The following is a 27884-nucleotide window of genomic DNA, read 5'->3' as shown; positions in this document are numbered from 1 at the left end:
TTCCATATATAAACATCACTGTTTCTGGCTCCCATTAACATGCAACATGTCAACCCAACCAGACCTCATGATACCTGTTCTGCGCATCAAACAATAGAACAAAAACAAAATGCATGATCAGATTTACTTTACAATTACAATGATAAAATGAGTGCAAGATTCTCATTCTCATTGTCTTGCTCTCCCTGTACAGTGACATGGAGTGTGAAATTGAGGGAGGTGGGCAGGGGTACCAGTGGTACACAGTATGGGATGGCCACCACCATCATCATCATTACCTTCCTCTTCATTATCTTCCAGAAAACATTTATATCCATCATCATCATCTAGTCATCAAACTTTTGTGTCACCTTTTTTTGTGCTGGACCCATGGAACAATGGATGCATGGTACCCAGAGAGGATGTTGAAATGGAGACAGCTCTGGAGTTCATTGCAGATTGTTTCTTTAAAGTACTGGCACAAGTCTGTTTGAAAGCCATTCATCTGTAGCTGGCACTGACGACAGTCTTGCCATTGTTGGCTGCCAGTGTGGTTTGCCTTCCCAGCAGCCCAAGTGTTAGCTCCTCAGAATCAGCTAGCTCTCTTAAATCTGGCAAAACAAATGCTAAAAGGCCCTGTTAAGAGGTTGACTTTGTAATGGTCTGGATGCAAGAAGGGCTTGTGAGGGGAGTTCCAAATGCAAGTTCCAGGTGGAACAGTTACTGAACTATTGAACCAAGGAGCACTGTGAATAAAGACTCATAGTTACATTTAAGAAGTGCGTATAATCAGTGGATGGGGTCCTGTGATGTCAAAGTAGGAATAGGAAGGTTATTGTTCTCTTGCCTTGCTGCCCTCATCAGGTCATTAAACCCTTTCCACCGCTGGTCTGCTGTCCTGGAGGTAAGAGAGGTGGCACTCAGCAACACTTTCACTCTGGTAACTGCCTTTGGTGGCCTCCTCCCTGCAAATCCTCTGGCAAATCACATCCAGAAGAACCTTTAACTCCCCATCATAAAAATCTGTGCTTGTCTCCTTGTTCCGCCACCACTTGCCTGAACCATTTCTTGCAATCCTACAGTGCCAGATGCAAATGCTATGAAGTCTTAAGAAAGCACAAAATATTCTTCGGTAAGAGATCACTGCAGTTGAACAGTTTTGTCAAAATTGAGAAGAAAACACTGCTTACTCGTGCTTCCAGAAATCTGCTGCTGCATTGAATTTACACCCTGAAACAAGAAGTTTCCTGTTTCCTTCCCTCCACTCCCCTGCAACTTACTGCTATGCTAGACAGGAGTTGTGCTTCTCGCCTGCCAATCAATATGCTACTGAGCTGACCTCATAAATTCTGGCAGGGTCTTGGCACACTTCAGCTGTGGTTGTAAATTGTGCCTCACTGATCCTCCATCACCGTTCCTGGGTCTGTCTTGCCCCGCTGGCAGGACAGACCCACCAGAGGTATGCAGTCAGGAGGGAGTGGCCCCGGGTGTCCTCAACATTGACTCCATGAAGTCTCATGGCATCAAGGCAAACACGGGCAAGGAAATGTCCTGCTGATTACCACCTACCACCCTCCCTCAGCTGATGAATCAGTGGTCCTCCATGTTGAACACCACTTGGAAGAAGAACTGAGGGAAGCAAGGGCACAGAAGATACTCTGGTTGGGGTACTTAAATGTCCAACACCAAGAGTGACTTGGTAGCACCACTATTGATTGAGCTGGCTGAGTCCTGAAGGGCATATCTGCCAGACTGGGCCTGTGGCATATGGTGAGAGAACCAGCAAGAGGGAAAAACCTACTTGACCTCGTCCTCACCAGTCTACCTGTCGCAGATCCATCTGCCTATGAGAGTATTGGTAAGAGTGACCACCACACAGTCCTTGTGGAGACAAAGTCCCGTCTTCACACTGAGGACACCTTCCATTGTGTTGTGTAGCATTACCACCATGCTAAATGGGATAGACTCAGAACCAATCTGGCAGCTTAAGACTGGGTATCCATGAGGCCCTGTGGGCCATCAGCAGTAGCAGAATTGTATTCAACCACAATCCATTACAGAATCACAGAATTGTTACAGTGCAGAAGGAGGCCATTCAACCCATTGTGCCTGCACTGGCTCTTTGGAAGAGAAATTTCCTCAGTCCCATTCCCCTCCCTTCTCCCCATAACCCTGCACATTCTTCCTTTTCATATAACTGTCTAGTTCCCTTTTGAATGCTTCAATTGAACCTGCCTCCACCACACTCTCAGGCAGCGCATTCCACACCTTAATCACTCACTGCGTGAAAAAGTTTTCCCTCATGTCACTTTTGCTTCTATTACCAAATACTTTAAATCTGTGCCCTCTCATTCTCGATCCTTTCACAAGTGGGAACAGTTTCTCTCTACCTACTCTGTCCATACCCCTCATGATTTTGAATATTTCTATCAAATCTCCTCTAAGCCTTCTCTTTTCCAAGGAAAACAGTCCTAACTTCTCCAATCTATCTTCATAACTGAAATTCCTCATCCCTGGAACCATTCTCATGAAGCTCTTCTGCATGCAGTCCAATGCCCTCGCGTCTTTCCTCAAGTGCGGCGCCCAGAGTTGGATGCAATACTCCAGCTGAGGCCAAACTAGTGTCTTATGTAAGTTCTACATAACTTTCTTGCTCTTGTACTCTATACCCCTATTAATAAAGCTCAGGATACTGTATGTTTTATTAACTGCTCTCTCTACCTGTCCTGCCACCTTTAATGACATATACACCTAAGTCTCTCTGCTCCTGCACCCTCTTTAGAATTGTGCCCTTTATTCTATATTGTCTCTCCATGTTCTTCCTACCAAAATGAGTCACCTCACATTTCTCTGCATTGAACTTCATCTGCCACCTGTCTGCCCATTCCACCAACTTGCCTATGTCCTTTTGAAGTTTGACAGTGTCCTCCTCACAGTTCACAATGCTTCCAAGTTTTGTATCATCTGCAAACTTTGAAATTATGCCCTGTACACCAAGGTCTAGGTCATTAATATATATCAGGAAAAGCAAGAGTCCCAACACTGATCCCTGGGGAACTCCACTACAAACCTTCCTCCAGCCCGAAAAACATCCATTAACCACTACTGTTTGTTTCCTGTCACTCAGCCAATTTCGTATCTATGCTGCTACTGTCCCTTTCATTCCATGAGTTACAAGTTTGCTCACAAGTCTGTTGTGTGCCACTGTATAAAATGCCTTTTGAAAATCCATGTGCACCACATCCACAGCATTGCCCTCATCAACCCTCCCTGTTACCTCCTCAAAAAACTCCAGCAAGTTCGTTAAACATGATTTTCCCTTATGGAATCCATGCTGGCTTTCCTTAATTAACTCCCATTTGTCCATGTGACTATTGAATTTGTCCCAAATTATTTTTCTAGAATTTCTCCCACCACTGAAGTTAAACTGACTGGCCTGTAGCTGCTGGCTTATCTTTACACCCTTTTTTGAACAAGGGTGGAATGTTTGCAATTCTCTAGCCCTCTGGCACCACCCCTGAGTCTAAGGAAGACTGAAAAATTATGGCCACGCCGCTGTGATTTCTACCCTCACTTCCCTCAGTATCCTTGGATGCATCTCATCCGGTTCCGGTTGCTTTATCCACTTTAAGTTTAGACAGCCTATCTAATACTTCCTCTTTACCAATTTTAAACCCCTCTAGTGTCTGACTTATCTCCTCTTTCAACATTTACTGGGTTGCATCTTCTTTCTTGGTAAAGACAGATGCAAAGTATTCATTTAATATCTCAGCTATGATCTCTGTCTCCATGTGTAAATACCCTTTCTGGTCTCTAATCAGCCCACTCCTCCTTTTACCACCCTTTTACTATTTATATGCCTATAGAAAACTTTAGGATTTCATTTAATGCTAGCTGCCAATCTCTTTTCATGCTCTCTGTTTGCTTCTCTTATTTGCTTTTTCACTTACCCTCTGGACCTTCTATATTCAGCCTGGTTCTCGATACTATTTTCTAACTGGCATCTGTCATAAGCACACTTTTTATTCTTTATCTTAATCTCTACTTCTTTAATCATCCAGGGAGCTCTGGATTTGTTTGCTCTACTATTCCTCTTCGAGGGAACATACTCCGACTGTGCCCGGACTATCTCTTCTTTGAAGATAGCCCATTGTTCATCTACCGATTTTCCTGCCAGCTTTTGACTCCAATTTATTCGTCCCAGCTCCATTCCTACCCCATTGAAGTTGGCCTTCCCCCAGTTAATTATTCTTACCCTGGATTGCTGTTTGTCCTTTTCCATAGTCAGCCTAAACCTTATGGTACAATGATCACTATCCCCTAAATGCTCTTCTACTGATACTTGATCCACTTGTCCCACCTCATTCCCAAGAACCAGGTCTAGCAGTGCCTCCTTGTTGGACTAGCAACATACTGTTGTAGAAAATTTTCCTGAACACACTCTAGGAACTCTTGCCCTTCACTCCCCTTTACACTACTATTATCCCAGTCTATGTTTGGATAATTAAAGTCCCCCATTAAAACTACCCTATAATTTTTGCACCTCTCTGTAATTTCCTTGCAAATGTGTTCCTCCACGTCCTTCCCATTAGCTGGTGGCCTATAGATAACACCGAGCAATGTAATTGCACCTTTTTTATTCCTTAGCTCTAGCCAAATTGATTCTGTCCTTGACCCCTCGGGGGCATCCTTTTTCTCCAGCACTGCAATGCTGTCCTTAATCAATACCACCACCCTTCCCCCTTTTTTCTCTTTCCTGAATACCCTCTATCCAGGAATATTTAACACCCAGTCCTGCCCTTCTTTGAGCCAGGTCTCCGTTATAGCCACAACATCATATTTCCACATGGCAATCTGTGCCTGTAATGTCACCAGTCTTATTATCCACACTCCGTGCATTGACATACACGGACATTAACCCTGATTTAGACTTTATTAATTTATCCCTTACTCTGACCCCACCTAATAACGTACTATTCCCTACTCTAGTGCTATCTATCTTCCCCCAGTTTTATGTGCACCTTGGTATTTGTCTGTAATACTTGCTCCTGGTTCCCACACCCCTGACTATTTACCAGTTTTGCTTCCCTCCAAACTGAGCTCCCTCTCCAGTTCCCATTCCCTTGACAATTTAGTTTAAACCCTCCCCAACAGCACTAGCAAATCTCCCTCCAAGGATATTCGTCCCAGTCCTACTAAGATGCAACCCATCCATCTTGTACAGGTCCCACCTGCCTCAGAACTGGTCCCAATGTCTTAGAAATCTGATGCCCCCCCCTACACCAGTTCTCCAGCCACATGTTCAATCACTCAATCCTCCTATTCCTATACTCACTTGCACGTGGGACTGGGATTACTGCTTTTGAGGTCCTGCTTTTTAATCTCCTTCCTAGCTCCCTAAAATCTGCTTTCAGGACCTCATCCCCCTCCTTACCTATATCATTGGTACCAATGTGGACCACGACCTCTGGCCATTCACCCTTCCCCAGAAGAATGTCCTGCAGCTGCTCCATGACATCCTTGACCCTGGCACCAGGGAGACAACACACCATCCTGGAAACACGTTTATTGCCGCAGAAACACCTGTCTGTTCCCCTAACTAATGAATCCTCTATCACAACTGGTCTTCCACTCCTCTTCCTCCTCTCCTGTGCAGCTGAGCCACCTGTGGTGCCACAAACTTGGCTTTGACTGCACTCCTCTAAGGAACCATCACCCTTACCAGTATCCAAAATGGAAAACTGATTAGCGAGTGAGATCATATCAGGGGACTCCAGCATTACCTGCCTGGTTCGCTTAGACAGCCTGGTGGTTACCCACTTCCTATCTGCCTGCATGCTCCTAACCAGCTCCCTAAACATGCTATCCTGCTGGTCCGCTGCCTTGCAGATGCACAACAGTGACTTATGGCCCGGCATATCTCTCATTCTACCATTACCATCAAGCCAAGGGACCAATCCTTGAGTGCAGGACAGCATGTCAAGAGGAGCATCGAGTGTACCCAAAAATGAGGTGCCAACCTGGTGAAGCTACAACAGAGGGCTCCATGCATGCTATAGACAGAGCTAAGCTATCTCGCAACCAACGGATCAGATCAAACATCTGCAGTCCTGCTACATTCAGTCGTGAATGGCGGCGAACAATTAAACAGGTAACCAGAGGAGGAGATTCCAAAACGACCCCCGTCCTCAATATTGGGGAGCCCATCACATCAGTTCAAAAGACAAGGCTGAAGCATTTGCAACCATCTTCAGCCTGAATTGCCAAGTGGATGATCCATCTCAGCCTCCTCTGTGGTCCCCACCATCATAGATGCCAATCTTCTGACAATTCTATTCACTCCACACGATATCAAGAAATGGCTGAAGGCACTAGATACAGCAAAGGCTGTAGTACTGAAGACTTTTGCTCCAGAACTAGTTGCACCCATGGCCAAACTGTTCCAGTACAGCTACAGCACTGGCATCTACCTGACAATGTGGAAAATTGCCCATCATGTCCTGTCCAAAAAAGCAGGACAAATCCAATGTGGTCAATTATCCCCCACATCAGTCTACCCTCCATCACCAGCAAAGTGGGTAAGCGGTCATTGGCAGTGCTATCAAGTGGCTCAGCACTCAGCAACAACTTGCTCACTGATTCTCAGTTTGGGTTCTGCCTGGGCCATTCAGCTCCAGACCTCATTACAGCTTTGGTCCAAACATGGACAAAAGAGCAGAATTCCCGAGATGATGTGAGAGTGATTGCCCTTGACAGCAAGGCAGCATTTGACTGAGTGTAGCATCAAGGAGCCCGAGCAAAATTGAAGTGAATGGGAATTGGGGAAAACTCTCCATTGGTTGGAGTCATTACTAGCACAAAGGAAGATGGCTGTGGTTGTTGGAGGCCAATCATCTCAGCCACAGGACATTGCTGCAGGAGTTCCTCAGGGTAGTGTCCTAGGCCCAACCATCTTCAGCTGCTTCATCGATGACCTTACCTCCATCATAAGGTCAGAAGTAGGGATGTTCGCTAATGATTACACAGTGTTCAGTTCCATTCACAATACTTCAGACACTGAAGCAGTCTATGGCCACATGCAGCAAGACCTGGACAACATTCAGATTTGGGCTGATAAGTGGCAAGTGACATTCATGCCATGCAAGTGCCAGGCAATGATCATCTCCAAGAAAGAATTAAACCATCTCCCCTTAATACTCAATGGCATTACCATCGCTGAATTCCCCCACTATCAACATCCTGAGTGTTACCATTGACCAGAAACTTAACTGGACTAGCCATATAAATACTGGCCAGAATTTTACATTGGGTGGTACCAGCCAAAAAATCGGGGGCGAACCCACCTCCGCCGGGCCTGGAGAGCCGCGCTGGGGTTATTTGCGCCCCAGGCCCTTAATTGGCCTTGGGTGGGACTTCCACTTCCTTGAGGCAGGAAGTCCCGCTTAATGGAGTTACCAGCCAATCAGTGGGCCGGCAGCCCTTAGTCCCAGCAGCACCACCGGGAGCGGTGGCCCCTGCTGGGACTGCACCCAGCCAGTAGAAGCAAGAGACATGACAGCCCTGGAACCAAGGTAAGTGTCCCTGACGAGGCCCCACAAAATCAGCCGGGCCCCAGGTCGGTTGGGAGGGGGGGATGGGTGTGTTGTGCACTGGGGTGGTTGGGCCATGGGGGGCCCTCCGTGGGGCACAGAGTGCCCGAGCATGAGGGTTCACCCCCCCCACCCAAAGCCCGGTGGCAGGAGGAGGCCCTTAAGTGGCAGTTAGATTGGCCACGTGTGGGCCTTGATTGGCCTGGGGCAGGCGGGCAGTTTCTCGCCACCGCTGCCCCGCGTAAGATTGCAGTGGGGGTAGGAAGGCATTGGGAATGGAACTCCCCTGCCTCCCACTTAATTTTACAGCCACCCACCACCAGTCTGCTTGTGTGGGGGGCTGTAAAATTCCAGCCATCGGGGCTACAAGAGCAAGTCAGAGGCTGGGATTTGTGTGCCTTTACCATGTGTAAGGCACAAGTGAGGAGTGTGATGGAATGCTATGAGTGCATCGGCAACAATACTCAAGAAGCTCGACACCATCCAAAACAAAGCAGCCTGCTATATTGGCATCCCATCTACCACCTTAAACATTCACTCCTTCCACCACTAGTGCGCAATGGCAACAGTGTGTAACATCTACAAGATGCACTGCAGCAACTCATCAAACCTCTTTCGACAGCATCTTTGAAACCTGTGACCTGTACCACCTTGAAGGACTAAAGCAGCAAATGCATGAGAGTACAACCACCTGCAAATTCCCTTCCAAGTCACTCACCATCCTGACTTGGAACTATTCCGCTGTTGTCACGCTTATGAGAAGTGTGGCAATGAAAAAATACAAACTCAAACTGAAAAGTTATAAAAATGGACTTTTCTTATTTTTAAAAGAATGGACAATGCTGCAAAAGATGGCCACATATGTACTCGAACATTACCATACTATCTGTTTAGAACAAAGGATGCCTAACTAGGTTGAGAGGTGTTAATTACACCCATCCTAAAAAATTCCTGAATTGTATGGGTTCTACTGAAACGAAGAAGGTATGAAGTGGAAACATCATAACCGGATTATTCTCATCCTGGGCCATTGTGTGATCACCATGGGGGAAGAAACCAAAATGTCTCCTACCAGAATATGATGTGACAAACTTTTACCTTAAAAAGATAGCCCGAGAGAGAGAGAGACCAAGAAGCTTGTCCAGCTAAGGGCTGGGATAAAAATCCAGCAAGCCAGAAGGGCCGCACCCTGCTGTAAATTGTACATTCTTTAACTTATGCAGCAGTGAAATTGGAAGTGATCCTCTGTCTTCAAACTGAACTTTTAACCAAGAGAGAAACCTACAAACACTTCAGGTGTGGAACCAATGAGAACTTTACTTTGAGAAAATTCAACAGGCTTACCGGGAACCTCGCAACCCCACCTCACTTGAAAACTACTTTCCCCTTTTCCTCTCTACTGTGTGTGTGTCTGTCTGTGTGTGTCTGTCTGTGTGTGTCTGTCTGTGTGTGTCAGTGAGATAAGGGACATTGCTTAATAAATAAATAATCTTCTGTTTTAACCCTACAGGAAAACCTATCATTCTCAGTTCATTTGACAAATAAAACACAAAGCGCTTCAACCCTAATAGCAAAGGACACCTGCTGCAGTCAGGTGGGAGTTAAACAGTGGGAACTACCCACACGCCTGTAACACTGTTACTTCACCGTCGCTAGCTCAGAATCCTGCAACTTCCTTCCTAACAGCACTGTGGGTGTTCCTATACCATGTGGGCTGCAGTGATTCAAAAAGGCAGCTCATCACCACCTTCTCAAGGGCAATTAGAGATGGGCAATAAATGCTGGCCTTGTCAGCGATGCCCACATCCCAAGAATGAGTAATAAAAAAAATGGCACTGCTGTAGTAATTGGCTTTGTGGTTTTGCATCCTCATGCTTTGCACTCCTCGGCTAAACACTTATCCTCCTACTGCTCTGTTCCTTCGAAACAAGGTAGCAAGGGTTAAAACGATCCTCAATCTTCGATCAACACTGTGAAACCTCACCATAGTTATGGAATGACAACGTTGTTTATTAATAAGAATCTCATGCTGAGGCGTAGGTGAGAGGTGTCTAAATTGCTGAGGAAGAACTCCCGTGCTCCTCTTTGAGTAGTGCTGTGGAATCTTTACAACCACCTGAGAGGGCAGACGGGCCCTTAGTTTAACATGTCATTCAAAAGATAGTAGAACTGTGCTGGACTGTAGGCCTAGATTTTGAAGTGTTTGGAATGGGACTTGAACCCACAGCTTCTAATTTAGGGGCAAGATTGCTACCAACTGAACCACAGTTAACACACCTTGAAGAGTAAGAAAGCTGGGTGGGTTAAATGGCTGTGTGTTGTTCTATATATTTTCCTATGATACAATCAGTTTCAATTGTATCTGCTATTTTCACATTTAATGTATTGAGCTCTACTCTCTTCAATTGGGAAATCATAAAAATGTTTTTGGAATTGGCACTAGTTCCAGTGATGTGCAATATCGAGAAATTGGCATTTTTCTTATCTTCCCTTGTATAAATACTCAACCACTCTGACTAGACATAAAGCAGCCAGTGAATCAATATTCCAACAGCTCAGGTCAAAAATGGCTGTTGGAAATCTGGTTAGCAGTTTTGGTAAATTTTGCACCTAATGAAATTTTACCAGACATAAGAGATTAATCTGATTCATTTTATCATCTTGTTTTCCTTGGGAGACCCCATGGAGAATTGGAACACTTACTTATAAGAACTGTGTTACTTTGTCTGTTTGATCAGAGTTTGATTCCTCAAAGGAACATGGTGCAGTATTTCCATTGTCACAAATCAGTAATATTTGTCTAGATGCTGATCTTGGTTTCAAGGATCTCTCCCATATCAGGTTAATACTCCTGTGTGGCTTTCATCACTAATACTAACCGGTATAAATCAATTTCAAGTATTGATGAATATTTGAAGGTAATACACCTAAATATGTAGTATTAACTAGTCTAATCTGTCAGAATTAATACATTATTTATTTGGGCTGCATGTGAAGCTGCTGCAATGTGTGTTTGAAATAATGGATGTTTAGAGGACTCATCACCTTTTCTTTTTTTTTCTAGGAGCATGTTCAGCCACCTAGCCTGTCCTTGCATCCTTTTGCAATGCTGACTGCAACCTGTGCAGCAAAACATGCTAGAAAACCAGGTGAGTTGGGGTAGCCTCTTCCCAAGTTCTTTCCAGCTAAATCAAAATCTGGTTTATTACATAAGCAACATCTGCATTTTCTCTTGAATCCTCCATACAATGCCAACTTGGGAAAACTTTGATTTTCTGTTGTATTAATTTTAATCTTTCCAATTTGTTATTTTAATTTAAACACAATTTGTTATCAATTATCTAATCAATTAGGATCAACTGCAACCAATATGGTAAATATATTGTGTATAATGGGCATATGAGGTGGGATATAACACACCAATAATACAGCAAAAATATACAACTGTGTCAAGTAGCAAGTACTGGTCCAGATTGGGCAAGATGGCTGGCATGCGTGAATAGCTCTTTCTTTCTTCTTGCTCTTTTCTTCAGTGTGTCACCTCTTCATAATTTCTCAACCTACCCAAGAGTGTTAGCATTGGTCTACCCTTAGGAGTTTCTCTCCACTGCCTACTGCCCTGAGGCCTCCCAAAATCTCTTACTTTATACCCCTTTCCAGTTGTGGACCTGGATGGATTATTGGCAGGGACTTATTGCCCTCTAATAATTTACTTTATTACAAAATTCCCCATAAAATGTCAAGTTCTTTGTCTAAACAATGGGGTAAAAGCCCATGCTAAATGTTATCCACCTGCCATTAGCTTTTTGAGTCTTTGCGCACACCTTCTCTCCTTGATCAACAAGGCCTTTACATCATCTTTTCTTATCTCACCTTAGGCTGTTCACCATGATTGGTTTTATAACTCCCTTTCATCTCATCTCTGGCCTTTAACTAACTTTCAGGGGCTTTTTTGTTCGTATTGGCCTGTTATCATTTATTTATGCTGTCCATAAGGTCTATTAATGAGCTATTCATAATGGATATCCAGTCTATCCATAAGACTATTGAACCATAGGAGTACTCACTAAAGTAACTTCCATTCTACTTCAAGGATGTTAATTAGGAAACATTAAATGAAAAGCTCAACACAGTTTCTCTCATGCAGAGGCCTCATCTGAGCATGCCGGAGCTACAACTGTCAACCCCTTAAGAATAAACATTCCACTAGTTTGTTTCTCGAGAAATGAAACCTTTTGCACTTTCCAGTAAAACAAAACTTGTGTATATATATAACTTTCCAAATTAAAGAAAGACCCAGCCAAATTGTACCATCTATAAACCCCAAATGAGGCTCACCAAACCAGGTGTCTTTAAATCAACAAATTAACTCTTTAATTAGAAGAACTAAATTCTTAAACACAATGAAGATATAAACAACATTTAAAGTAGAAAAAATTAGAGCCCTTACAAATTTACAGTCCAATGTTGCTTGAAGTCCTCACAGAATGTTGCTTTCCTTCTCCAGCGAATTTCAACAAATGACTTGCAAACACTTTCAACAGAATCAATCTGACTTTAGAATTTTTGAGGGATAAAAGATTGTCACAGTCTAACTTCCCTTTCTTCAATTTAAATTACCAGAGATCTCTGTTTTGGCTTGACTTTTTTTTTTAGAATTTTGAGAGATAATTAAACAGACTAAAATCCTCTTCAGTTTAAATGGTTGAGAGCTCTGTTTTCAGGTGCTGTCATCACAGCTGTGTCTGTGTTCTGTTAGAACAAACTGTCTTCAACTAAAAGCCAGTTCAAAACTGAATTGTAACGAATGTATTGCATGAGACTCACTCCCAGTGGCTGTTTATATGGCAACGAGAATTCACCCTTTGAATCGCAGTCTCCAAATGGCAATTTCTAAGGCAACGAAAATGCACCTTCCTATAACTCCTGAGGCTTGCTGGTTCTTAAAGCAATATTGATTCCTTGCAAGCCTTAAAGGCAAACCACATATTCCAGAAAAAAAACTACAGGACCATGACAAACCCAACAGGACAATTAAGCCAAGAGTTGTCATGACTGGATTTTGTTTTGAACATTTTAAAGACAGGTGCAGTCTGTCATTTTTGACTCTGCTCTGTAAGCAATGTTTTATTTAACTTCTCCATGATGGAAACTCTTTTAGACAAGTCACTCAGGTTATTAAGGGCAACCGGAGATGGGCAATAAATTACATTTGTTTACAACAATGTGTCAAACTAGTAACTAGGAGGAATACCAACACAAATACCCAAACAATATTTGGCAGTTCAATTCTTTTGTTTTATTTTTAGATGCTTACTGTTTTTTCCTAAACAGGTATCAAGCCAAAAGTGGGAAAAATTACCTCCAAACAGAAGGGTCCCACTACATCAAACCGATCAGCTGACCAGCCTCATGATAATTGCAGTGGGACATAGCAGAATGCAGTATGTACAGTTAATAAAAAGAACTTTTAAGAGCAGTTGTATTTGTGAGGGGAGTAGCAATTGTTAGCACAGAGATGGCAAGTTTTGGATGGTCCCCGATTGAGGGTCAGTCTCATGACTCACTGAGAAATTGACCTTTGCTGACTTCCCGTTTGTCCCTTAAGTCAATTTAATGTACAATTGAAATTTGACCAAATACTACACCATTGAACTATTTGTGTAAAATAAAATCTATTGGAATCATATTGTGTTTGCATTTACACAGCTTGGTTAAAAGATAGTGGAGTTGTTCATATGAGTGAAATGTTATTGGTTGGCATCCTTCCATCTACAAAAGATGATGGACACACAGCAAACAATCCATTTAGGTGGTGTGTCTTCTCTTGATGCACCTTTGCTGATGGCTGTGAAGGCTAATCCTTGAGATGCAGGTTCTGCCACAAATGCTGCATGCGAAGCTGCCAGGTGATGCTTTGAGTTGTTGTTTTTGATATTGGCACCTGTTGCCAAACTGCTGTAGCAACTGGTCATCATGGTAGTCCACACCAGTCCACAAAATGTGTCACCATTTCCCTCTTTCGCCAGCTAGTGACTCCCAGGTACGATCGTTGACATTTAGGACCTTCATGTCATGCTTGCAAGCCTCCTTGTTTAAAAGATAGTGGAGTTGTTTATATGAGTGAAATGTTATTAAGCTATTGTAATAATGTGGGACACTGTGTTCTCCCAACAGGGCACAAGTGGCATCTAATGAGAGCTAGAAAAAGTAAAAGATCAATTAGCTATCATTAATGAGAACAGCCTAATGTCTAACAAAGGAATGACGAAACAGTCACTGTGTTTAAGAATTTATCATTGCAAATTTTGGGAGTTAAAAGCAATTATACCCGCAAAAGAATAATTTTAATTAAAAGCAAATATTTTCTCCCAATTGTCCCGTAGCTTGAATATACAAATTGCTTCTAAAAATATTTTATTGAATTCTAACTCTCAAATATTATGGAAATCTGAGCATTTGTAATTCCAAATTTGTCTGTTAAATTACAAACTGGGATTGATGGCTTGGTGTGTTGCAATGGACGTACAAGATGGGAGGTGTGTAATGGGTAGGTAAGACAGGGACGTTGTAATGGATGTGCAAGATGGGGCAGTGTAATGTGTATGTACAGGGATGAGAAATTTTAGCCAAATGGCAGATTTCCGCCATTGGGGTCTGAGAAATCTCCCATTGGCTTCTCCCTCTCCACCTCACAAGACTAGCTACAGTGTGTGTGTGAAAGGGTGGGGAGTTGGATGTACGTGTGGGTGGGTTGGATGGGGTACAGTATGTGGGGGGGGGGGGTGGGGGGGTTTAGTTGGAGGGGGAGAGTGTGAGTGTGTGTGGGGGAGTGTAGCTGAAGGGGGAAAAGCGTGTGTGGGGGCAGGTAGTTGGATGGGGTACTGTGTGTGGTGGGGGGGGGGGTAGTTGGATGTGGTATAGTGTGTGTGTAGTAGGGAGTTGGATGGGGTACAGTGCATGTCTGTGGGGGAGTAGTTGGAGGAGGTACAGTGTGTGTGTGTGGGGGGGGAATTTGAATGGGATGCAGTGTATGTATGAGGAGTTGGATGGGGTACAGTGTGTGTGAAAGTGGGAGGTGTTGGATGGGGACAGTGTTTGTGTAAGGGTGGGGATTTGGAGGGGCGACAGTGTGTGTGAAAGGTTGGGGAGTTGTAGGGGTTACAGTATGTGTGTGTAGGGGGAGTTGGATGGGGTACAGTGTGTGTGAAAGTGGGAGGAGTTGGATGGGGACAGTGTGTGTGTAAGGGTGGGGAGTTGGAGGGGCTACAGTGTGTGTGAAAGGTTGGGGAGTTGGAGGGGTACAGTGTGTGTGTAAGGGTGGGGAATTGGAGTGGGTACAGCGTGTTTGGGGGTAATTGGATGGGGTATAGTGTGGGGGTGGGGAGAGATGGGGTATAGTGTGTGTGTGAGGGGGGAGTTGGTTGGGGTACAGTGTGTGTGTGCAGGGGGAGTTGGATGGGGTACAGTGTGTGTGGGGGGGGGTGTTGGATGGGGTACAGTGTGTGTGGCGGGGGAGTTGGAAGGGGTACAGTGTGTGTGTGCGTGTGTATGTGGGGTGGTGTTTAATGGGGACACTGAGGGAGAACTTCAGAGCTTCAACATGGAGGTCAGACAGACAAAAGTTTCCCCCATAGAAAAAGGAAGGAAGATTAGACTTATGGTGGAATTAAGTACACAAGGGAGGCAAGTACAACACATTGTGCAGACTTGTATTTGCTTTGATGAGCTGCTTCCATGGACCTATGGTTGAAGGTTCTTTCAGCACGATGGTGAATATCATGGACTCAGGGTCTACCCGATGAATGTTAGCACACACAGTGCCTTCCAAACTGTGAAATATGGACTGAGAGCAGAGGATAAGTCAAGTTTGGAGTACTTTGCAAGAGGACACAAGACTTGTGATCCTGTCAGTGGCAAGCTGGTGAAGTATATGCAAGAGGCCCACAAAGATGTATGCTGAGGAGAAACATTAGGGGAGAAAAGAATAAGAGAAACAGAGGAAAAGGCTAGAAATCACACACCAGAAACTAGCCACAAAACGCTCTGCAAAAGCAGTTATGTTGGTCGCTGCTAAGAAAGCTAGAAAGGCCCATGTTACAGCTCTGCATTCATCAGCAAAAGTGAAAACCTAACTAGTCAATTAGCAATGTTTGTAAAACTTTAGCACAAATTTGTGTACAAAGCAGAGAATTGTGTGCTATTATGAAGAAAACCCGTATAAAAGCCAAAAACAACTGGCTGAGTGAAGGAGCTGAAGAAGCAGAGGAAGCTTTCAAGAATGGTAACACCAAGAAAGTATATTCACTAGTCAAGGTTATAGCGGGAAAGAAATAAGTAAACCCAGGAACAGGTATCAAGGACAAAAACGGAGACTTGTTCTATGATAAGGACAAGATCTGGCTGAGAGGGGAAAATTACTGCAGGAAACTGAAGAAGAACCAGAAAAAATAAACAACAAAGATTGCAAGTTAAAAGAAGAGCTAGAACCTTGAGATACTGAAAGATGAGATAAGAAAATCTATAAAGAACACTGAGTTGAAAGGCAGAAGCACTAAAAGCGAGAGGTGAAACAATAGTAGATGTAATGAAAGAAATTATTGATGATATATGGACAATAGGTAAATGGGCTTGCAACCAGACTATATCTAGAGTGGTCACAATGCCAAAGATAGCAGGCACACAGGACTGTCTGAAACATTATACGCTAAGTCTCATCAGTCATGCATCTAAAGTACGTCTTGATGTTGTCAGGCAGAGTCACCCTCCTGCATGAACAGGGCAGTGGTAGAGGAGCAGGTTGACTTCATTTCAGGAAAGGATACAATGCTCAGAAATCTCATGGGAGAAATGTGAAAACAAGCAGGAAGTCCAGCTTTGGCTCATGTTCATAGACTGCGCCAAAGCTTTCGACACTGTCCAGCATGATGCTGTATGGAAGACACTTATAACTTTGGTGTACCCAAACATCTTGTGCAACTATTACAAGAGCTATATAGAAATTCATGAGTTGTCAGTCACTCATGCTGTTTAATGCTGTGGGAGAGAAGATAATATGGCTGGTGCAGGAAGAGAGTTAACAGAGAGATGTGGCTGCATCATTGGAAGTCGTAGCATATGGAATCTCAGATAGGCAGACAACACCACTCTCCTAATCAGAACAAAGGAAGAGCTAGAGACTGTGGTAGGCCTAGTCAAAAGACAGAGTGAGTCTTTTGGACTTAACAAAAATGAGGCAAAGATCAACATTATGGCTCTAAATGGCAGTGGCAAAGTCAAGATTAGAAGCACTGAGATAGAGGCAGTGGACAAATTCAAATACCTTGGCTCAATGATAAACACCAAAGTTACATCCGAAAATGAAATCCAGGTTAGATTAGCTATGGCAAAAGGTGTGACCAGTGTCTTAAGTAGTGACTGGAAATCCAAAAACACCAGCTTGAAGTTGAAAAATGTCTAGTACAGCCACTAATGTGGAGGTTTGCACTCTATGGATGTGAGAATTGGATTGTGAAGAAAGAGGATGCGAGGAAGAGAACAGCTCATGGGTATGGTAGAGGATGCTCAGAATCAGCTGGATGGATAGAAAGACAAATGAGTGGGTTAGCTCAGGAGTAAACGTGCAGGAATCAAAAGGGTTGCTAAGTATAGTTAGGCAGAGAAAGATAGTCAAGTACAGACATCGAAAACAAAGACCCAACAGCTTTGTCTTGGCAACAATTGAAGGAGAAATCGAGGGAAGAAAAACAAAGAGAAAGAGAAAAAATTGAATGGATGGATAACATTGGGATGTGAACTGAGGGTGGCTTGAAGAAAGCCAGAGAAGAAACAAAGTGGTACCAATGACCTCACTAAGGATATGATGACAACGAATGAACAAGCACAGCTTTACGAACAAGTTTTCTGGTATTAAAATTTACTTCATCCTTCATAATTACATGATGTACTAACTGTATTAAATGCTGAAATGTTGGAATGCTGAGGTCAATTTGGTGATTTCATACACATGCCCACCGTCTTGACGATAATCAAAGGTAAACAAAGGGAAAACAAATGTTTCCACACATTTGAAGAGGCCTGGAAGCAATTGCATTCATTACAGATAATTAACAGTGCTATAATTACATGATTCTTTGTCAAAAATAAATTTGAACTTTTTTGTCTTCGGCCACAAATTTTCAGACATTTTGGTCTTTGGCCACTCTCACTCCTGCATGTTAGTTGGGTGTGTGTGTAATGCTTATGCAAGATGGGTGTCTGTAATGGATATGTAAGATGGCGAGGGTGTAATGGACATTTAAGATGTGGGCTATGTAATGGAAATGGAAGATGGCGTCGGTATGTAATGGATATGTAAGTTGGCGAGGGGTGTAATGGAAATGTAAGAGGGTGGGTTTGTATAGAACATGTAAGCTGGGAGGTGTGTAATGGATATCTGATGGGGGGATGTGTAATGGATATTTAAAATGGGGGTGTGTAATGGATATGTAAAATGGGAAGATGGATAATTATGGGTACGTAACATGTAAAGAATGTGAAAAACAAGGTGACAGAGTTACCAGTTATTTTTTTATCTTTTAGACTGCGGAAGCATTGTGCATTTTTTAATCTTGGCTTTCTTCCCAAGGGTAGCACTTTAAACTGGAAATCGCCAGGATTCTGAATTCCCTCTTTTCAGTTCAGCAAATGAAGAGCAATATGTGCGATTCGCAAAAGCACAGGTGTTGTCTTCTGCAGGGAGGAATCGGAAGAGAAAATCAACTTTAAACTCACCTATTTTCTGATATCCCTCAAAGTTTGGATGTATGGCTGACAATAGGTAGAAAGCAGTCTTTTGATTCCTGTCATTGTACTTTCTGTTTATATTCTTCATATTTCTTGACATACATTTCCTCATCAATCCATCGACAGTTCCATGTTCTCCTTCACCCACCAAATGATAGAAATAAAACCAGAATATTTGCTTTCATTCCAGTGGAGCTTGAGGAAGGACAGTCTTGTGAAATTTTCTTGAAATTCAAATATTTAAATCTGCAGGTGCCTGTCTAGGTGGGAAAATATACATTTTAAGCAACAGGGGAAATTAAAAAAAAGTCTATTAATGGTAATTCCAGTTTTGTCCAACAGAGAGGAAATTGGTTCAATTTCCCAGTCATGTGTTACGACGAGATGAGAAAGGTGTCTCCTCACTGATTACCATTATTGGTGATGTCATTTCTTGTTCGAATGTAGGCTGACCCAGTAGTATAAATACAACAGCATGGGTCAGGTAGTGTATGTTCTAAAGCTTCACATGGTCTTATTGTAACAGGGTTTTATTTTAAACGCACTGTGTTTTGAGCTCCCCCTTTGTGAATCCTTGTTCACTGCTTTCCAATTATAAAGCAAATAAATGAACACACCAGGTTTTCTTTAGGTTTAAAGAAGAAAAGTGAAATTTATTAAACCTTAACCTTAAACTCTAATACGGTTAATGCCTACGGCTATACGACACGCCCACGCCAGCATGCACACGTGATACACATGCAAATAGGGATAGAAAAGAGCAGAAGAAAAATAAAGTGGAGAGGTTTGAGGTAGTCTCTAAAGGGGGTTTCTTGTTACTGTTTCTGTGTTTCCAGCTCATCGTAGAGACCTTGATTGTACACAGCTCTTATTTTTTGTTGGGGCCCAGTATTCTTCTTAAACCTTGTTCACTGTAGGAGACATTTCTCTCTTGGGGTTCATATGTCTTCAATGGTTTCCAAAGCTGGTGAGAGTGAAATGAGAGCAGACAGGAGAGAGGTCTTCTCAGTCCAGGAGAAAAGTGCCTTCTGATTTCTTTCCCTGTTGGAGTTTTTTTGAATTTGAACTTCCATCAGTCAGTCAGTCACGTGACTAAAACTGGTCTGACCACTTCTTCTGTGTATTGGGGAAGCAATGACTGGGTCCCCTTGTTCCAACACTGTCTGCTACTATGCAAATGTCTTTCCAGTCAGGGGCTTGCAATTTTAAGTTTTAATATTCATGTAGCGAAATAATGTGTGCCTCAGTCTTGGCAGGTGGTGGGGGGGGGGGGGTAGGGGTTTGCCTGACACATGATATACAATAGAATATTCTATTATGAATAACATTGCTAACCATAAAATGTTAGTTGTCGAAAGATAGGAAAATTCTAGTTTATTATTATGAGTGAAAGACAGGTCTTATGCCCACTATATTACTTCCTCCGCTTATGCTTTGAACCTCATCTGACAAAACTGATCACTGGACACAACTTATACCTCAACATTAATGGTATTCTTCTGAAAGAATAACTTACAGGCCTTTTATGAAATGCCGAGTAGTAGTCATATCTTTGGCCTCCTTGTCTCGAGAGACAATGGGTAAGCGCCTGGAGGTGGTCAGTGGTTTGTGAAGCAGCGCCTGGAGTGGCTATAAAGGCCAATTCTAGAGTGACAGACTCTTCCACAGGTGCTGCAGATAAAATGGGTCGTCGGGGCTGTTACACAGTTGGCTCTCTCCTTGCGCTTCTGTCTTTTTTCCTGCCAACTGCTAAGTCTCTTCGACTCACCATGCTTTAGCCCCACCTTTATGGCTGTTGCCAGCGATCACCAGAGCTGGCGGACTGACTCCCACGACTTGTGATCAATGTCACAGGACTTCATGTCGCGTTTGCAGACATCTTTAAAGCAGAGACAAGGACGGCTGGTGGGTCTGATACCAGTGACGAGCTCACTGTACAATGTGTCCTTGGGGATCCTGCCATCTTCCATGCGGCTCACATGGCCAAGCTATCTCAGGCGCCGCTGGCTTAGTAGGGTGTATATGCTGGGGATGTTGGCCGCCTCGAGGACTTCTGTGTTGGAGATACGGTCCTGCCACCTGATGCCAAGGATTCTCCGGAGGCAGCGAAGATGGAATGAATTGAGATGTCGCTCTCGGCTGACGTACGTTGTCCAGGCCTCGCTGCCGTAGAGCAAGGTACTGAGGACACAGGCTTGATACACTTGGACTTTTGTGTTCTATGTCAGTGCGCCATTTTCCCGCATTCTCTTGGCCAGTCTGGACATAGCAGAGGAAGCCTTTTCCATGCGCTTGTTGAATTCTGCATCGAGAGACAGGTTGAGCCTATATAGTTGAGCCTAGGTAGGTGAACTCTTGAACCACTTCCAGAGTGTGGTCGCCGATATTTATGGATGGGACATTTCTGACGTCCTGTCCCATGATGTTCGTTTTCTTGAGGCTGATGGTTAGGCCAAATTCGGTGCAGGCAGCCGCAATCCTATCGATGAGACTCTGCAGACACTCTTCAGTGTGAGACGTTAATGCAGCATTGTCAGCAAAGAGGAGTTCCCTGATGAGGACTTTCTGAACTTTGGTCTTCGCTCTTAGACGGGCAAGGTTCAACAAGCTGCCACCTGATCTTGTGTGGAGGAAAATTCCTTTTTCTGAAGACTTGAACGCATGTGAGAGCAGCAGGGAGAAGATCCCAAACAGTGTAGGTGCGAGAACACAGCCCTGTTTCACGCTACTCAGGATCGGAAAGGGGTTTGATGAGGCGTCGCTATGTTGAATTGTGCCTTTCATATTGTCATGGAATGAGGTGATGATACTTAGTAGCTTTGGTGGGCATCCAATCTTTTCTAGTAGTCTGAAGAGACCACGTCTGCTGACGAGGTCAAAGGCTTTGAAAGCAACGTAGAGGGGCATCTGTTGTTCACGGCATTTCTCCTGTAGCTGGCGAAGGGAGAACAGCATGTCAATGGTGGATCTCTCTGCTCGAAAACCACACTGTGCCTCGGGGTAGACACGCTCAGCCAGCTTCTGGAGCCTGTTTAAAGTGACTCGAGTGAAGACTTTCCCCACTATGCTGAGCAGTGAGATTCCACGGTAGTTGTTGCAGTCACCGCGGTCACCCTTGTTCTTATAGAGGGTGATGATATTGGCATCGCGCATGTCCTGTGGTACTGCTCCCTCGTACCAGCACAGGCAAAGCAGTTCGTACAGTGCTGAAAGTATAGCAGGCTTGGCACTCTTGATGATTTCAGGGGTAATGCCGTCCTTCCCAGGGGTTTTTCCGCTGGCTAGAGAATCAGTGGCATCACTGAGTTCCGATTTTGTTGGCTGTACGTCCAGCTCATCCATGACTGGCAGAGACTGGGCTGCATTGAGGGCGGTCTCAGTGACAACATTTTCCCTGGAGTACAGTTCTAGGTAGTGTTCCACCCAGTGGTCCATTTGCTTGCATTGGTCAGTGATTGTGTCCCCTGATTTAGATTTAAGGGGGGCAATCTTCTTGATGGTTGGCCCAAAAGCTCTCTTAATGCCATCATACATTCCTCTGATATTTCCGGTGTCAGAGGCCAGCTGAATATGACTGCATAGGTGTTGCCAGTCGTCATTTGCGCAGCGCCTGGCTGTTCTTTGTGCAGCGCTTCTGGCTGCTTTAAGAGCTACGGATGTTAACTCGCGGGGGGCTTTCTTGTAGTTCAGCTGTGCAATGCGCTTAGCGGCTATGACAGGTTCCAGCTCTTCAGTGTGAGATTGAAACCAGTCTGCATTCCGCTTCACACGTTTGCCATCGGTGGTCATTGCTGAGTCATAGATGGCGTCTCTGATGTGGGCCCACTTGGTTTCTGCATCCCCTGTGGGAGTGTTTTGAAGGGCTTTTTCAAGTGAATTTAGAAACTTACGTAACAGCTGTGGATGAGAAATTCTGCTAGTGTTGATGCGTGGGCGGCCCTTCTGCTTGGAGTGATGCAGCTTCTTTGGTTTGAGTCTGACCTTGCTGCACACCAGGGAGTGGTCGGTGTCGCAATCCACACTGTGGAAGCTGTGTGTGATTTGAACGCTGTTAAAGAGGCTCGCCTTGTGATGATGAGGTCCAGCTGGTGCCAACGACGTGATCTTGGGTGCCTCCAAGAAACCTGGTGACAGGGTTTAGTGTGAAAGAATGAGTTGGTGATGCAGAGGTTATGCTAGGTACACAACTCAAGCAGTCTCTGTCCATTCTCATTCATCCTACCAATGCCATAGCACCCAAGGCAGGAGGGCCGTGAGTCATGGTCGGCCCCAACCCTGGCATTAAAGTCCCCCAGCAGGAACAGGTGTTCGGTGTTGGGGATGCTACCAATGATATTATGGAGTTCCTCGTAGAACTGGTCTTTAGCTTCAGGTGGGGAGCAGAGTGTTCATAAGATCATAAGAACTAGGAGCAGGAGTAGGCCGTCCGGCCCCTCGAGCCTGCTCCACCATTCAATAAGATCATGGCTGATCTTTTCGTGGACTCAGATCCACTTACCCGCGCTCCCACCGTATCCCTTAATTCCTTTATTATTCAAAAAGATATCTACCTTAGCTTTAAAGACGTTTACTGAAGAAGCGTCAACTACTTCACTGGGCAAGGAATTCCATAGATTAGCAACCCTCTGGGTGAAGAAGTTCCTTCGTAATTCAGTCCTAAATCTGCTCCCTCTAATCTTGAGGCTATGCCCTCTTGTCCTAGCTTCACCTGCCAGTGGAAACATCCTCTCTACTTGTATCTTATCTATTCCCTTCATGATTTTATATGTTTCTATAAGATCCCCCCTCATTCTTCTGAACTCCAATGAATATAATCCCAATCTACTCAGTCTCTCCTCATAAGCCAACCCCCTCAACTCTGGAATCAACCTAGTGAACCTCCTCTGCACCCTCTCCAGTGCCAGTATATCCTTTCTCAAGTAAGGAGACCAAAACTGCACACAGTACACCAGGTGCGGCCTCACCAGTACCTTATACAGCTGCAACATAACGTCTCTGCTTTTAAACTAAATCCGTTTAGGAATGAAGGACAAAATTCCATTTGCCTTCCTAATTACTTGCTGTACCTGCAGACCAACCTTCTGCGATTCATGCACAAGGACACCTAGGTCCCTCTGCATAGCAGCATGCTGCAACTTTGGAGCATAGATGCTGAGTAGGTGTACTGGACCAGAGACGGTGAGCAGTTGGATGGACAGTATGCGTTCCGAGCCATTTGAGGGTGGCTCTATCATGCTGAGCAAAGAGTTTCTGATGGCGAATCACACTCCATGCTGTTTTGGTTCTTCAGGATCCCTACCCTGCCAGAAGAAGGTGTAGTCTTGCTCTCTTAGAGATCCACTCGCAGGGAGGCGTGTCTCCTGAAGTGCTGCAATGTCCATATAAGTAGTCATATACTTATAAGTCAATATAAGCTGAACATTCAGGCATTTATCATTCTTTCTAATGCACCCACAGGACTTGATGGCACAGTGGATTAATGCACTGTCCTTTCACCTCAGCATCTGGGTTTAAATCGGTTTAAATCAAGTCCAGTTTAGTGATGAAAATCTCCTCCCTCGAGCAGTTGTAAAGACCTAAACTGAGATATGTTCATTTGTCTCAACTTAATTTTCAGTATCTGCCCTATTCCATACATTTTCACACTGGAGGATGGAAAACAGAGGTGTTCCCAAGGGTCAGTGCAAGGGCCACTCCTTTGCCGATAATACCAAACTTGGAGGTGTCACAGTGAGGACGATACTAATCGACTGCAATAGGACATAGATAATCTAGCAGAAGGGGAAGACAAGTGGCAGATGGAATTTAAGACAGAGAAGTGTGAAGTGATGCATCTTGGCAGAAGGGATAGGGAGAGGCATGATGTACTTAATGGCACTGTTCTAAAGAGTGTGCATGGACAGACAGACCTGTGGGCTCACGTGTATAGATCTTTGAAGGTGGCAAGACATATTGAGAGAGTGATAAGCAGAGAATATGGGATCTTGGGCTTCATAAATAGAGGCATTGAGTACAAAAGCAGGGAAAAGTTATGCTGAACCTTTATAAAGCTCTGGTTAGACCACAGATAGAGTATTGTGTCCAGTTCTGGTCACCACACTTTAGGAAGAATGTGAGGATCTTTGAGAGGGCACTGAGGAGATTTACCAGAATGGTTCCAGGGATTTTAGCTACAAGGTTAGATTGGAAAAGCCAAGGTTGTTCTTCTTGGAGCAAAGGAGATTGGGGGAAGATCTGATAGAGGTGTGCAAGATTATGACAGATTTAGATAAGGTAGACAAAAAGAGCTGTTCCCATTAGCTGATGGTACAAGAACTACGGGACACAGATTTGAGGTTTTGTGCAAGAGATACAGGGGCGATCTGAGGAAGAACTTTTTTACACAGCAAATAGTAATGACCTGGAACTTGCTACCTATGAGGGTGGTGGAAGCCGAGATGATCAAAGATCTCAAAAGGAAATTGGACAGGCACTCGAGGGAAATAAAGTTGCAGGGCTACAGGCTTATAGTCGGGGAATGGGACTGATTGGCTTACTCTACAGAGAGCCCATGTGGACTCGATGGGCTGTAAAATAGGGGATTTACACATGGAGGCAGAAGGCATGGCTGAGGGAATAAATGAGTACTTTGCATCTGCCTTTGCCAAGGAAAATGATGCTGCCAAACTTGTAGTGAAGGAGGAGGTAGTTGGGCTAAAAATTGATAAAGAGGAGATATCAGAAAGGCTGGCTGAAATAAAGTTGATAAATCACCAGGACAGGATGGGATGCATCTGAGGATGCTGATGGAAGTAATGGTGGAAATTGCGGAGCCACTGGCCATAAACTTCCAATCCTCCTGGGGATACTGGGGTGATGCCAGAGAACTGCAGAATTGCAATTGTTACACCCTTGTTCAAAAAAGGGTGTAAGGATACAGCCAGCAAGTACAGGCCAGTCACTTTAACCTTGGAGGAAGCTTTTAGAAATGATAATCCAGGATCAAATTTACAGTCACTTGGACAAATGTGGAGCAATTAAGGGCAAATTCTGTTTAATTTGATTGAGGTTTTTGATGAGGTAATAGAGAGGGTCAATGGAGGGTAATGCGGTTGATTGGTATACATGAACTTCCAAAAGGCATTTGATAAAGTGCCAAATAACAAGCTTATCATCAAAGTTGAAGCCTATGGAATAAAAGGGGCAGTGGCAGCATAGCTACAAAATTGGCTGAGTGACAGGCAACAGAGAGTATTGCTGAATGGTTGTTCTTCAGACTGGAGGACAGTATATAGTGGGGTTCCCAGGGGTCAGTATTAGGACCCCTGCTTTTCTTGATATATATTAATGAACTAGACTTGGGTGCGCAGGGCACAATTTCAAAATTTACAGATGACATAAAACCTGGAAGTATTGTAAACTGTGAGGAGGATAGTGATGGACTTCAAAAGAACATAGACTGGTGGAATGGGCAGAGACATGGCAGATGAAATTTAAATGCAGAGAAGTGTAATGGGATACATTTTGATAGGAAGAATGAGCAAAACCGATGCAAAATAAATGATAAAGTTCTAAAGGGGTGCAGCAGCAAATGGACCTGCAGTATGTGCACAAATTGTTGAAGGTGGCAGGGCAGGTTGAGAAAGCAGTTAATAAGGCATATAGGATCCTGGGTTTTATACATAGAAGCATAGAGTACAAAAGCAAGGAAATTATGGTGAACCTTCATAAAACTGTGGCCTTGTGTGTGAACTATCTAACTCTGGGCACTACACTTTAGGAAGGATGTGAAAGCATTGGCGAAGGTACAAAAAGTGGTTTCAGGGATGAGGAGCTTCAATTGTGAGGATAGATTGGAGAAGCTGGGTTTGTTCTCCTTAGAGATGAGAAGATTTAGAGGAGATTTGATAGAAGTGTTCAAAATCATGAGGGGTCTGGACAGTGTAGATAGCTGGAAGGGTTGCGAACCAGAAGACAGCGATCTAAAGTGATTGGCAAAAGAACCAGAGCGACATGAGGAAATACTTGTTTATGCAGCAAGTGGTTAGGATCTTGAATGCAGATTCAATCATGGCTTTCAAAAGGAATTGCATAGTTATCTGAAAAGATTTGCAGAGCTACGGGGAAATGGTAGGGGAGTGGGATTAGCTGAGTTGTTCTCGCAGAGCACTAACACAGACACAATGGGAAAATGGTCACCTTCTGTGCTGTAACCATTCTATGATTCTATAAATGGTCTCTTTCTGTGTCGTGATGACTATGTCTGTATGACTTTAATTATCCATCATACTTGGAGACACTGAAAATAGGTGTAGAAAGATTAGGGATCAGGTTGAAATTATGATGTAATAATAATATCCAATGATATTATTATTGGAACAGGATGTCGGGAGGCTTACTGTGCATCTGGCTATGCTATTTCTGACCTGGGAATGCTTTATACTGACAATGGATTGCTAAAATGAAATGTACGCTATTCCCCAGCACTGAAAGCCAGCAACCCAATGAACAAACAAACACGGCAAATAAAATTTTAAAAAACCATGTATCAGCTGGAAAATAGTAATAGATAATGCACAATTGTATAAAATGAAAAGCTTTGTTTAAAGTATGTTGTAGTAATAAACAGCTTATTTGATTTTTGTATTGCTGATAATGTTGTATTTCTTCACAGACTGAGTATAATATAGATATTTTTTCTGTACAATATTTGGAATGAACTGCAACTACTTTCTTAGCTTTAATTTTCCTTTTTTTAAGAAAGTTTCATTCTTGTTGCTGTCCTTCAGGTGGGATGGCCAAACCATTGGCAACCTGGATTTCTCCATTGTCCCTGTTAAGTGCTACTCTATATTAGAATAATAGCTCCCAATCCATGATTTGTGGGCCTGATATCAGTCTCCTACTCTTTTACCCACACTTTACAATGTGCAGTACTTTGCCATTGCCAATGTCTCCATCTAATAAATAGGCTGTTTAAAACTTGCAGAAGTAGCAGGTTTGAGAATGCTTATGCAGATGTTGGGAGGAGGAGTTCTGCTCCCATTTATCAGTCCTGATTTATGAGAGATAGTATTCAAAGGACCCTGGACCACTTAATTGATGGATAAATGAATGAAATAAAGTAACATTTTAATTTGGAAAATTGGAATCTCCAGTGTGTAGGACACAGGCTCCCAAACTGGAAATGGGGGACACGTTGAGGTTTTCAGAGGGGGACCTGGGGAGGAGAATACGGTGGCAAAGAGGATGGTCTGGGATAAAAGCAAAGCACAAAAGTCCACCCGCCCTGCCTCTTCCAGCAGCACGTCCCCAGTTGAAGTGGATCCCCACAGCTTTTCTTCCTTTTCTTTGGGGGCTGGTCAAATGGACAGCAAGCAATTTTCTGTTCTGATTTTGCACTGCTATACTTTATCAGGACGTACTGGTACAGATTTTGTTGTTGAATGGAAGGTTTGGGTTCAAATGTTTATGTAAGATTCAATAGGGCGATATTATGCCATGCCTTGCTTCTCCCTGTAAAGGCATATGGCCGTTGTTTATTTTTTCCCT

General features: G+C 43.7%; 1 protein-coding gene across 6 annotated transcripts in view; it reads left to right on the top strand.

Moving 5' to 3' along the window:
• The window catches only part of LOC137372214 (uncharacterized protein C2orf80-like), a 67433-nt gene extending 47833 nt beyond the window's left edge, over window positions 1-19600 (top strand). For 5 of the 6 annotated variants that reach the window (XM_068035847.1, XM_068035848.1, XM_068035844.1 and 2 more), the window contains 2 exons: window positions 10633-10717; window positions 12903-14160. In XM_068035847.1, the coding sequence (XP_067891948.1) occupies window positions 10633-10717; window positions 12903-13003 (186 nt within the window). In that variant the 3' untranslated portion in view covers window positions 13004-14160. Of the gene's footprint in view, window positions 1-10632; window positions 10718-12902; window positions 14161-18195 lie in introns of those variants that run through there. The other variant, XM_068035845.1, reaches the window with a different exon arrangement.
• Window positions 19601-27884: the final 8284 nt, after the last annotated feature.

Source organism: Heterodontus francisci, chromosome 7 (genome assembly GCF_036365525.1).
Source record: "Heterodontus francisci isolate sHetFra1 chromosome 7, sHetFra1.hap1, whole genome shotgun sequence".
Lineage (NCBI taxonomy): Eukaryota > Metazoa > Chordata > Chondrichthyes > Heterodontiformes > Heterodontidae > Heterodontus > Heterodontus francisci.
The sequence above is the reverse complement of the archived record's forward strand: the minus strand, read 5'-3'. Positions and strand labels throughout refer to the sequence as shown.